This window comes from Epinephelus lanceolatus, chromosome 11 (genome assembly GCF_041903045.1).
Source record: "Epinephelus lanceolatus isolate andai-2023 chromosome 11, ASM4190304v1, whole genome shotgun sequence".
Taxonomy (NCBI): domain Eukaryota; kingdom Metazoa; phylum Chordata; class Actinopteri; order Perciformes; family Serranidae; genus Epinephelus; species Epinephelus lanceolatus.
In genome coordinates, this window is record NC_135744.1 from 9285409 (window position 1) to 9299210 (window position 13802).

At 38.5% G+C, this 13802-nt stretch overlaps 1 protein-coding gene across 1 annotated transcript; it reads right to left on the reverse strand.

Annotated features, from left to right (window-relative positions):
* Positions 1-204: 204 nt before the first annotated feature.
* On the reverse strand, positions 205-13503 carry hrh2b (histamine receptor H2b). The gene is made up of 3 exons (XM_033609653.2): positions 13415-13503; positions 6755-7596; positions 205-6596 (listed from the first exon to the last, which is right to left on the reverse strand). The coding sequence occupies exons 2-3, from the start codon at positions 7454-7456 to the stop codon at positions 6135-6137; spliced, it is 1164 nt and encodes a 387-aa protein (XP_033465544.1). The 5' UTR covers positions 7457-7596; positions 13415-13503; the 3' UTR covers positions 205-6134.
* Between the last annotated feature and the right edge of the window lie 299 nt (positions 13504-13802).

A 13802-nucleotide genomic window follows, 5' to 3' on the forward strand; every position in this document is an offset into this window, starting at 1 on the left:
AACAAACAAATGAAAAAACCCGAAACGAATTAACATCCCAGCTACCCCTCTCCTCTGAGTACAGAACAGTCCCTTAATATTTCTATTATCTTCTGTAGTTATAACAATGCATTTTTATATACAATATCAGGTCAATACATTTCAGAGCTTAAAGACATAGATCAGCAGTTTTATTTATTTATTTATTTATTTATTTATTGGCAACCAAGTAATGACATCATGAACTATCTTTTTTTTTCTTTCAGGGAACATTCTGTGTAATGCAGATTTCATTCATACAAACAAAAAAGATGTGGAAAAAATGAAGATCATTGCAAACCCTCACTCATTTTATTTATCTCATCCTGATAGATATATATGACATAAGTTCAAGTATAGCAGATGTTCACTAGTAATTTTTGAATGCACTCATTATTTTGTAACTGACATGTGAAGGCAACAAATTATTGCAGCTATCCAAAGTCTTCAAGAAGCAGCTTCTTTTACTTTCCAGCTAAGTCACTGACCTAAAACTTTCATTCTAATTTTGTTCCATCTAAAAGAAAAAATATAAATTTGAAACAGACTGATCAAAAAAATAGACTTATTAAGTGCATAAATTAAACAATACATTACAATACAAAGCTCATCTTTTATTTGGACACTTCCTCAATGTACTGCATGAACAAAACAAAATCACCAACTTTGTGAAAAGTTGATTATTCTGTCATATCTACAAACATGGAATGTTTTATTCTAAAAGTAATATATCAGCATTTTTGGAATTTTGCTCAGAGTCAAACGAAAAGTTCAGTACTGCTTTCATTTCTGTGTGCTAACTTTGAAGTTGGAGCATGGAGACAATTAGCCTAGCTTAGCCTAAAGATTAGGAGTTGGGGGAAACAGCTACCTTGGCTGTGTGCAAAAATGTACCTATCAGCATCTTGATTGATCAGTACACAAACACAACAACCACTTGTCATTCCCAGCTCATCCTATACAGATGCTTTGTCACTTTGTCACATTAACTTTTGTTTTCACAGTGGACACTACAACACATTCTCACTGCAACCTCAACATATGACATACAAGGTACCCTGGGTACCATGTCAATTTCTGCCTGTTACATGCATTATCTGCTTTCAAATTAAACTTCAGTTTTCACAGGATATGTATAGTTTACATACAGTCTCTTTCAAAATAAACAGATTACATAATAAACCGTGGACTGACCCATCCACCACCCCTCCCACCCCACTCAGACTCTTCGCCTCCTTAACTTACATTGTTGTCCCGCTGCTTTTCCTCCTGACGCTGCTAAGCACCATTACACAATAATGGCGACTGGCCGCGTATCATGCTGACGTGAAAGGACGGCTTTTTTCAGCACTGTCACTGCCAAAGCGCTGATATTCAACGACTTCAGAGCGAGACAGGGTTGGACACAAACAGTAGCCTCTTGGGTGAAAGTCTTGTTTTGTTTGACCTAGCCACCTCCCTCCCTACCAACCTTCCACCCTAAGCAGACTTTCTAGCTTTTTATACTATATCAGGTGGTACAGAAGTCATGTCACCATCAAGTATTGCTGCAGATGTATCAACAACAGAGTTAATTGAAAGCCTGGTGCATCTTAAAAAAAATGCCATAGGGTGCCTTCGGAATCAATATTCCACACCAAGGGGCGTAACAAAGTGTCTGTCTTTGACAGCAGGGATGAGAACACACTGAACAGAAATGTAAAAATCACAATTTGTTATGGGGAATTATGTGCTTTAACTATTTCTAGGGACTCCAAGAAGTCACTTTGCCAATTGAGATATGATTGTTAACTACACAGTAGTTACTGCAGCATGTAAACATCCCAAAATCTTTGGTTTTTCCATGTCTGCATTTGATACATGTGAATAAAACCTTAGAGTCTCCTCTGATGGATGCCAGCAACTTTTATAGAGGAAATTCTTTTACATCCATGTCAGGACACGTGCAGCACTCAAATCCAGAGAAACCTTTACTGTATGTGAGTTGTACTGAACATGACTGCCAACTGTAATACAATTTCATCCTCCTCAGTTCAGAGGACTCCGCTGCATTTAATGCCACCTATAAATGGTCCTGCACCTCCATTCTCTCTTTTTTACTCCTTTGCCACTTGACCTGAATAAGAGTCAATAATTTTAATTACTTCCACTTTATGCCACGGAGCAGCTGCTGGCTCGATCGCTGCCAGTTTCAGACCTTATATTCGTGAAATGCGATTTAATGTCTCCTCCTCAGCAGCATCCTCTCTTCTGCAAGTTTGAGGCAAGTCATCAATTCATCCCAAAGGAATTTCATTCCCTTTCCCTGCCTCAACCTATCAACCCACTTCAACTACCATCGACAGCACCATGGCTCACATTAAACTTTAATTAGAATCGCGCTCAGCTTGCCTTGTCTTGTTACTGACAGTACTTGAAAATCGTTTTCCATCTGCACATTAGACCTGATAGTCGACTGCAATCATTACTAGGACCAAATAAAGCAGACAGAATACTAATATGCACTAAACAGTGTCTGCAATACACTGACAGCCTATGTGCAAAAGTTGAGTTTTAAGAGTTTAGTGTTATCAATGATAAATGATTTAATTGGTTTAGCAAGTTTGTAGTTAATAAAAAATGCATAATAATAAATATATGAAAAATATAATTTACTATTCTGCCTTTGAATGAAAAAATGTTTTAATTAATACATTTATAACAACATGAATTAAAAGCAATTACTGATTATATTTGATTAAAAGCATTCTGAGAGTAATGAATAAACTATACATCATGGGGTGTCGGTGGCTTAGTGGTAGAGCAGGTGCCCCATGTACAAGGCTGTTGCCGCAGCGGCCCGGGTTCCAGCCTGTGGCCCTTTTGCTGCATGTCATCCCCTCTCTCTCTCCCCTTCACACTTAACTGTCCTGTCCATTAAAGGCAAAAAATATCTTTAAAAAAACAACAACAACATCATAACTATGTTTGTTAAAATACAATGTACTATTCTGTCTCTAAATTAGTAAATTATTTATTAATACTTCAATTCTAAAATTAATTAAAGGCAAGTAAATATTACTTGGTATCACATCTATTAGTGCACTTTCTTTCCAATTTTTCATCTCTGAATTATTTTTCTTTTGTCAAGCACACTACATTTACATTCCTCATCTTTTCGAATCCTTATACATCAGAACACAAGTGTCAGTGGGCTGTCGTGTCAAGATATTTCAACTGTTAATGTTTATGCATGAGAATACTCCCAGCGACATATACATTTCATAATTTTCCCTCTTACCTGCAGTGCTATTTATTAATCTTGATAGTTTTAGTGTGAGTTGCTGAGGGTTGGAGAGATCAGCCTTAGAGGTGTCTGCCTTCTCTCCAATATATTGGAACTAGCAGCTGATGTCGCCAGCATCAAACGAAAATATAACTTCTAACGTTAATGTGGGAGCTAAGCAGAAAACTTTATCAGTCATGCCCGTCTGTAACATTAATAGACAATGTTAGTTTAACAGGACAACACAATTATGTGTGTCTGAAAAGTTATGTTAACTGTAAAGTCACAGATTGAAGCTGAAAAAACGTTTGGTTTCTCCCGTAACCCCTGGTTCTCTGATCACATAGTGAGGTAGAAACAGGAGCATCCTGAGCCTAAACTACCAGCTCTATTTGATCAGCAACGGAAATATGGTGCCAATTCACCAGAAGCACAGAAAATAAACAGGGCTGTAGATAAATACATTTGTATGGACAGATCTTGTTTCTGGTTGTTATTTATTTTGGGGGGATTTTTTTGTTGTTATCATTGATGTTACTGTTCTGATCTTTATTTAAAAAATGACATGCCTCTTAATTTTTTGCTGCTGTATCGAAAATGGTATCGAGTATTGAATATTTTCCTGGGTGTCGATATCGAGTTTGAAATTTTAGTATCGTGACAACCCTACTAGTGAGTCAAGATAATCCACAGACCTTGTTGTGAGCAGTTTTATGTAAGAACTACTTTCTTTCTACCGAAGTACACCCATCAACTCGTACAACTACCGCTGGGCTAGCTAATGTTACAGCTCTGCTAGTGGGATGCCTTTAATGTTTACATCTCTCGCTTTCACAAGCACGAGCCTCTCGTCCATGAGTAGATGCACGCTTCCTTCCTGGTACAAGTGGTGCGTGTATTTTGGTAGAAAATAGCTTCCACATGAAACGGCTCACAACAAGGTCTGAGTATCATCTTCAAAAAGCGATTCATTATTTCTGTAAAGAGACATTAGCCCCTTTTCCACCACAGGAACTTTTATCAATTACCTGGGATTTTGTGGGGGGTGGGACTTTTCAGATTACCCGCAATTCTTGAGGGGCAGGGCTGTTTGCTGAAGAACGCTGATTGGTGGACTCACACTTGCAGCGTTCCACACTTCCTGGCACGGGCAGCTGCTGCAAACTTTATTTCATTTCTACAAGCTTCACTTCGTTTGTGTTTTGATTAAGGATGGGTACTGAAACCCGGTACTGAATTAGCCCTGGGGCTAAATTATCAAAGACCGTAGTATTGATCAGCTCTAACGGTATTGGTTCTCCTCTGCTCTCTGTTCTGGACACACACACACACACACACACATCCACACATACACCGACTTGACACGGTAACCAGTGAACAGCCAAGTGGCCGCAGTGGAAACGAAGTGAACATAACTCGAAAATTACTCGAGTTGGCGGCAACTACACTCGTTACTGTAAGCGAGTAAGAAACCAATACTTTATCAATGCATGTGTTCAGCAAGCATGAACATGTTAACATGTAGACAGCGATATTCAATATGCTCCATCCACAGTCTCTCATCCACCGACACTAACGTTATGTTTTACACAAGGACAGCAAGATAGTTCAGCTGATAGCGAATTGTTACTAACAAGCTCAAATGACAGCGGTCTGTATATAGGCTATCTTAGTTTGACACTTATCTTAAAATACTTTCAAACTTAGCTGCTGGCTGAGACAAACAGCCCCAACTCTCCCTACCAGCAGCACTATGTTACCAGTAAACAAGCTGGTGAAGCCAAATACAGAACACACGCCGAATCATCTTCGTCATAACGCTAATTTGAATAAATTTTCCGGAGATTTGAGGTGCGGTGGAAATACAAACCACACAGGTTACCAGTTCTTGGAAATGTTGGTGGAAAAGGGGCTATTTCTGTTGAGTTCATCAAATGTATTTTTTTGTGCTTTGAGCGCCACAAGCTGAGTGCCATCTAGTTCGATGAAGTTTAATCCCCAAAACTCTGCAACTCACACCAAAACAATCCAGACTGATAAATAGCAATACAGGTATTAGCAAAAATATATATTTTTGATTTGGGGGTGAACTTTCCCTTTAAAAATACGTTGGACTTGTTATGAACAGCTTTAATGATTTGACTTCATTAATGCAACCAGTCCCCATCATAACTCAGAGGGTTAGAGTGTTAAAAGTATCCACAAGTAATACAAAAAAGTCCTTTTTAATAAGGGAAACTTTGGTTGAGTTTCAGGTAATCTGCTGAAACATCCAGGAAGTCCTTTAGGTCCTCCTGCTTGGGTCAAGTCAAACATAGACAATTTGTACATATCAAACATACTGGTCACTCATTCACTCTCACTGGCAGGGTTGAGGGGAGAGAAAATAAACCATTTGCAAAATTTTAACCACCTGTGTCTCCATGCAGCTTACTGGGACACTTATTGAGTCATCTATTCACTCCACTCAGCTCTGCTCTGCCTGCTACTGTCTACTTTAAAATACACACTCATAGGTTTTACAGGTGTCTAATAAACAGACATTGTCATCATCATGATTATATCTGATCATAAACACTGGGCACTTTTAAATTAAGCACATGGATTTGAGTCATGTATTATTTTTTTTTTATCCACAACACAAACAAAAAATCTATGTACATTCATCATGTTGTGCCTTGAATTAGTAGTATTAGTATCATCTTTGGCACTATACACTAAATATCTAAGTGATACTGTAAATGGTTAGCTAATCTGGAACTGTGACTTGTGGAAGAAGTTTGTAGCTTACAACATTTTGTCTACAGTCCAGCAGTGGAACTACAGATACATGGCGTTTTACCTTGGCTCATCAGGGACCATTCCTCTCATATGTGAGGCTCTTTCCCTCAGTTTCTTTATTAACTGTGTCTTTATGTTTCTCAGGCTGTTGGAAAACCCTTTGTCCGTTAATAAAGGTCAATCGTTTATGCACAGACACACGGGTAAGCTGCAGTTTTCTGTGAGACAGTCTTCTGCAGCGAAGCAGCTCTCCATAGGCCCTGCGGAAATCCCTGTTGAAGGCTGGATACAGGATGGGGTTAAGAGCTGAGTTAAAATAGCCCAGCCACAGCACCACAGAGTTAAGTGTATTAGGCGGGTTTGTCTTTTCCCTTATGCCCATGCAGGTGAAGAAGGTGAAGTAGGGGAACCAGCAGATGACAAAGGCCCCCAGCACAGCTGCCAGGGTCACTGTAGCTTTGTGCTCTCGGGCTATGGCTGCAGTTGATGCTGTGCGTGCAAATGATGGAGTGGCAGCTCGAATACGCCGCACCTGAAAAGGTCAGTTAAGAAAAGGTTAGAGAGACAGAAAATGAGGTGAGCTCACTCACTGATCTGATGATAGGATTTAATTCAGCACCCGGTGAATATGACTCTGTGACCTTTTATATCCAACCTCAGCATGTTTTCCAAAATGAAATAAACACTGACCTGTTCTCGTGCCACTCTGAATATGCAAAGATACATTCCACACATAAGCAGCAGAGGCAGGTAAAATGAGCCAAACGTGTAAATGAGAACATAGTTGTTATTCCATTCAAACTGGCAGTAGCGTCCCTCCTTGTCCTCATCCCCCATGTCCCAGTCCAAGTGTTGCACTAAGTAGTCCGCTGTATTCCAGCCCAGGTGGATGGGCACAAAGGACACAGCTAGTGACAAGGCCCAGATGGCGATCATGGCCAGGGTCACCCTTAGAGGAGTAACTCTCTGGGAGTAGCTAAGGGGAGCTGAAATAGCTAGGTATCGGTCCACACTGATGGCCAGCAGGGTCAGGATGGAAGATGTACACAGCATGACATCCAGTGAGATGTAGATGTTACATAGGGCTCCTCCGAGGGGCCAATTCCCGCTGCGCAGCTCCACAGTGGCGGAGAAGGGCAGCACCAGCAGGCCTAGCAGGAGATCTGTCACTGCCAGGGACACCACAAAGCAGTTAGCAATGCGCCATAGTCGGCGACTGAGCCCCACAGCCAAACACACCAGCACGTTCCCACCAATGGTCAGAATGATGAAAGACACCAGGACCAGCCAGCGGAGAGCTGTGGAGATCATGGTGACCTCCTCCTCAGGCACAGGGCCACTGAGACAGTGCTGCTGTTGGTATCTCAGTAGAAAATGTTTACATAAGCTCATCCACTGCCAGTTCACTCTTCCATCAGGCAATTCTTCACATGGCTCTTTTAAAAAAGGTAACCAGTTCAAAAGAGGTCACAGAGTGTAAAGCACTTCCCAGACATCTCTTTTCTCACAGTGCCAGTGCTGTAAACTCTTCTCTAGTGGAGAACAAGAACAGTGGTTAGTAGCTGAAAATTCATGTTATCATTTAAATGACTTTTTATCATTTGTGTATAAGTAAAGCATGGTAATCCTTCTGACATTTAAGGAGTCTGAGTGCAGCTGCCAGTTAAAGGTCAAATGACCACAAATAGTTACTAAGCAAATGACCTACCGAAAAAGAATGAGCAAGACTTTAGGACATAGTTTTCTTATTGGCTTCTACAAGGGAGTGTATAAAAATCCTGATTTTGCAATAATAATATAAATAATATAATTATAGTCTCCCTACTGTGTGTTATCCAATCTATGAAGAAGCAATGTTGGCCAAAATATCTCTGAGATATTATCTCCTAACATAGGAGGTCTAAGAAAATACCTCTTAAGTAGGAGAAAAACTTTTGGTTTGTGTAAGTTTACTTAAGTTTATTATGTCACACATCATACATAAGAGATGATATCTCCTATGTAGAACATAATTTCTCCTAGGTAGGAGATAAACTTAGGCTTATCTGAATTTATCTTAATTAATTTTCTATGTGGGAGATACTATCTCATACCTCCTACATAGGAGATAAACTTGTTTTGCCAGTGTTGCCTGCAATTTTGATTTTCACTTATCCTCTCTGGGCTTCCAAAAATACACTAAAATACACATTAAAAAAACTGAAATAAATCAGCTTGTTAAATAATACAGTAAATCAAATCAGAAAACAGGCTATATCCTGTAAGTGACGTAAGCCTTATTAATAACTCTTTGTAAATGAATGAATGCATGCTGACAAATGTTACTGCAGTGTTCTTGGATAGTGGATAGTAACTGTAACAGATGTACAGCCTGATTGCATATGTTTTGTATTTATTTCTCAAAGTTGGATGCTAGAATCTATATTTATCTCCAGAATAAGGATAAATTAGACACATTTATGCAGGGTTGGCTCGTAAGTGGTGTCATTTGTAGTTCAGCTCTCCCTTTAGTCTTTACTCTTCCTACTGCTCTTTCGGGAACTCCATCCCAATTTGACCAAGTTCCAAATAATACAGGTGAATATATGCTGTATATACACCTCCATCCATCCAAACTGTAAAGGAAACTATGAAAACAGACACAAACATGTACAGGCTATCACATACAATACGTTCCACTTACATACTGTCTTTTTAACTGCATAAAGTTGCAATACACCCACAAATTAAATGGGTTAACATCCTCAGTACAACAGCATTCTTGTGGATATTATTAATCTACCTCATGGAATGGCAGGGCATTATAGCTCTTGCACAATCTATAGAAGAATAAATGTTGTGTTCTAACATGATATCTGCACCGCTTAGTTGGCCTAGAGATACATGTGACACAAGTAATGGACCTGGATGATCAGCAGCACAGAGAGACACAAAAAGAATGTGCCTTTTTATAAACATATGTTGACACTGGGAAGCTGTCCCCTAGAGATGGGAAAATTTACTAGAGAGCCAGAGCATTTGTTAAAGCTTGGGCTGCACTCTATTGTGCATCACTGTCAGGCTAATTCAAGACAAGATCTTAAAAACAACCATAAAACATTCTGCCACAGTCTAGGGAGTAAAGTAAACAAATCTGAGCTCTCCAGTGAAAAAAAAAGGTAGATTGCTGTGTATCCAACCACATACGTTTGTTTGAAAAAGGAATTTGAGACATTTCATTGGCTCCTTTCAGGATGTTAGAGACAGGAATATTTATTCACTGATGAGTTTGCATTCTCAAAAAAAAAAAAGAAGCTATTTTCTCTTTTCAGAAGGAAAAAACAGCTGAATACTGAACTCACAGTATGTTTGAATGAGTAAAATAAGATCCATCTGGATCACCAGGATGGCATTTACCTCTGAGGTGTTCTTTCAAAGCCCCAGCTGTCACGCCTTGCGGGGAAGCTTAGCTGTTTTCTTTGTTTCATTTTTTTTTTCAATCATCAGACTGCATCCTAAAATCACTAGTCATGCATCCTCAATGGGTAAATTTATTAATAAACAAGTAAAACACATTGGCAGTAACAGCTAATATCATTCGGTTAAATCGATTCTATGTGTGTTTCATATTTCATGGGTTAGGGTTAGGTCAAATAAAACAAATGCAAACACTATAGTGATGCGCAAAATACACTTTATTTATTGATAGATCATGATTATGAACTTTAATAGGTGTCTTGTCGCTCTGTGTTTAAATTGTGTTTACATTATGTTTATTGTTTACTGTGCTGTACCACAGTCTAAGTCTATTGGCAGACATAGAAGAAGTCCAGTTTTAACTGTCTGAGACTGCTGTTTGACTGTGTATACATGATGCATGTTTGAGTCTGTTGTTTTTGCTATCTGCGTCCTTATTACAGTAAGGCCATCTGATGTAGTACTCCCATAAAAAATAGATGACACCTGGCATGGACCGATGGTTCTCAAATTCCCTAATTAAGGTTTGATGATTATAAAGCAGAGACAACAGCAGAGTGTTAGTGCCGATAGGTGGTACTGTGCTTAAGAGGCTACATTTTGCAAGAAAGATAATCAGTTACTATAATACTATTTTTATCACTGTAAATATGTGAAATTACTTTCTATTTTTTTAACAACATTTCAGTTGCAAACATGAAAAAGTCCTGATGAGCCATATGATGTGAGACTGCCCAAGACAAATTTCCCTTGCGGGACAATGAAGTTTATCTTGTCTTATCTTATCTTATCTTAAGTGCCTCAGAGCCTCATTCAGCTATAAAATGTTTGAATTTGAGGAGCTCAGTCACACATTGAGGTTTAGTGGACTGCTTATACTGGGATAAAGATGCTGAGTGGAATCTAGAGCTGAGGTTGAATCTAGTGCTCACTGAAGTCTTTCTACAGATCAGAAAGTCAAATATTCACAGCATTGCCTGATAACTTGGTGCTGTGTGTGCGCTACATGATATCTGTGTAAAACTGTGCAATCTTTCCACTGCTTTAATATGTGTGTTTATGGCTGCAGCCATTGTGTTGGTGATGTAACATTCTATACGCTTAAGAGTAGCTTAATATTGCCATAAACCTTGTATTTGTTGTCAATATGTTGTCTGACTGTAGTAGTTACAATTGACTCTAAGTTGTTTGCACAGGCTGCAAAGTGTTGCATATAGACATGGAAATTGTTGTTGGTTTGGATAGAAGGGGTCATGTTGCTGACATAGTTCCTCCTCTGTATATTTAATGCAATTTGTTGTAGCCTAAAGACATTCTTTAATTTAACAGTAGTGTCACATTTCATTATAATCACACGTCAGCTAACCTCTCTATCATCTTAAAACACACAAGCAATAGCCTATTCAAAATGGTTATGGTTATATAGGAGGTTATGGTTATACAGGAGGATATCAGTACCTCCAACTTTATGACACTTGATAAACAAAAGAATATGTCAAATTAGTACAAACATACAGATTAGCACGTTCTTTCATCTGCTTTATCTTTTGTTTTATGACAATGTTTGTGACCCTATTCAGGCTCTTACAAATTCAGTACTGTCCCTGCTGTGACGACAGTTAAGATAACATGAAGTGTTTACAGAGACAATGATAAGAAGAGCGGATATAATGTTACGATGTTTACGTTAGGGTGGAGGAAATTATGGGGGTGTTCATATAATGATTTGATGATAAAATGATGCATTTAATGAATTAATGAAACAGAAGCTTAGCTTTATTATTATTGACTGACAGAATGATTTTATATATCTTCATATACAGTCTAAAAAAGTACAACAATCAAGTGGAAAGATCCCATGTTCTGTAAACTGTAACTGCCACTGACATTCCCAGCTATGATGCTTCACTTGAGGTATGCAATGCAAAAAGGAATCAATTAATCAAAAGTTACACATTTGTTTAATAATTGACCCACTGTGCTCAATAGTTTAAGAGCTCATCATCACAGATGAAGATTCTACCTTGTTTCCTCAAGCTCTAGATAATTCACAGAAGCCACTGTTTCGGCTGTACCAGGCCATTCAGAGAATTCAAGGTTTTAATGTAATATTGTCAATAGATTCCCCTCAGGGATAAACACTTCTTGTTTCCATGGTGACTTTGTTTTTTCAGCACTGACAGAGTTTAGTCGAGCCGTGTCCCTTGTCAGTCCGCTGCTCTCATTTAGTGCAACAAGAACCAGGCTTCCCTGGCCATAAAGAGTCAGAAATAAAAGCAACTGATCCGTGTTTGTCCACTTTCATTTTGCCTTGTTGCTGATGCACCAAAAAATTATGGTAACACGTGAAACACAACACCATACTGTAGTACCATGATGAGAACCTGAGATCATTTTACATTTTATTGCATAATTAATTTGCTTGCATCCCAAATAGTCTTTGTCGCAAAATAATCTACTGTAATTTTCTTCTAGTGGGAACAATGTTCCATAAAATGCATATGTATGTGCATGAATACATACTGTATGTTATCACTTAGTATAAGCTAAGTAATATTATTTATAATAATATATTTTCTTGCTGTTATCTACAGTAAATATATGACTGTGTGTCTGTTTGACAGCTGTTCATATAATAGAAGTATATCTGCACACAAAGTTCAGAGAACCTAAATGTCCCTCTCCTGTCAGGGAATATAAAAATCCCCTGCATCATGGAACAAATTAAGTGTGGCTGGTGAGGTAGATGAGTCAACAGTGTGTGATAACACTGTGGCAAAACATCCGGCCCAGTGCGACACAAGGTGGGCCAGCATTGTAGATCAACAATCTAACAACATGTGAAAAGTGAAACCACTCACAGCAGTATACTGAATCCATTGGCAATTTGCCAAGGAGAAGTAATGATTTGTGTACTACTCTTTTGTTTTGTTTTTGTGTGTTTTTTTTTCCACTTTTCTCTGCCACAAACTGAAGGAAGGACATTTTTTCTTCCATTGTCTTATCTGGGATGTGCTGTCCCCATTAGTGGACCATGTTTCAGCAACACAAACTTAATTGGACTGGAACAGCTCCCTTATGATTGCTAGTAATCATATCAACCACCCACGCCATCACGTTTTTACTGTAACAAGTCAGTAAGAGTCAGTAAGAATTTAATGACTTATAATACATTTAAGTTTGAATTAAATACTAATTAAACAACCATGAGCCATAGTAAAAAAAGTCAGAGTTGGAATCTGTGATATACAGTTTCAATACAGTATATTTTAATACTTAATAGATATAACTGCACACATGAATACATATTTTATAAGTCTTTCAGTAAGGAATATTACACAAAATGAAAAATTAGTCTTAAACCTTGCCTTCTGTCCCACATGCGGCCCCGTACTGGATCAAAGTAGCTTAAACTGGGTGACAAACTGATGATCCAACATCACCATCTTTGTCCAACAATAAACCCTGACACACTCTCTCCTACGTAGGGCTTGAACCTACAGCTATGAGACCTATGTGCAGAACAATTAAAGTGAAACCACCAAGCCAGCATGTGCAATTATGTTCTAATTACACATGCAAAAGCAACTAGTTTGACAAAAAATATACCTTGTCTGAGGTGAAACCGCAGTGCCTTGCTGCTTGATCAGAACTAAAGCACACACCCACATGCTCGCTAATATCATGTGAGTGTGTTACCAGAGAAAAGGAGACATAGATGAATCACTAAGCAACACTTTAATATATTTATATACATAACATATCTGACACTTAACCCAAACACCAAACATGACTTATTGCATGAATCGTCATCCTTGTAAATGTCTAAGTGTGTGCTTGGTCAACCCTCAGTGTAACTTCCCAAATAAAGTTGTTTAAAGCATGTTGACTCACCTCACATGGTTTGTCCTAAATGTCCGTCAAATCCCAACCTCCTTCGCATGAATGCTCTCCTCTGCTTCCTTGATCCTGCTAAAGTGTAAACTTACTCTCTCTCTCCCTCCCTCCCTGGCTGTGTCCTCACAGACATGTGCAGACAGACACATGTAACCTGCATATGCACTTTAACTCCCTCTAGTGCATCCATTCATCCATTGCCCGTGAGCTTTGTTACTGTTGTTTTAGTTTAAAAATGCATTTACTCTTACAATAATGATATTTTCAAATTTCAAGGGCCTTGACATTATCTTAACAGGTTAAGGTTGCATTTAACAAATAAGGGTTTTTAGCAACCAGTCATCACTTCATGTCTTCATTGCATGTTTTTTTAGCCTCTTTATTT

Bases quoted from the DNA above. Each gene is read 5' to 3' on its own strand.
- hrh2b (XM_033609653.2), bottom strand. From the start codon at position 7,456: ATGAGCTTATGTAAACATTTTCTACTGAGATACCAACAGCAGCACTGT. The intron at 6,597-6,754 runs GTCAGTGTTTAT...TGACCTTTTCAG, and splicing joins TCAGAGTGGCACGAGAACAG to GTGCGGCGTATTCGAGCTGC.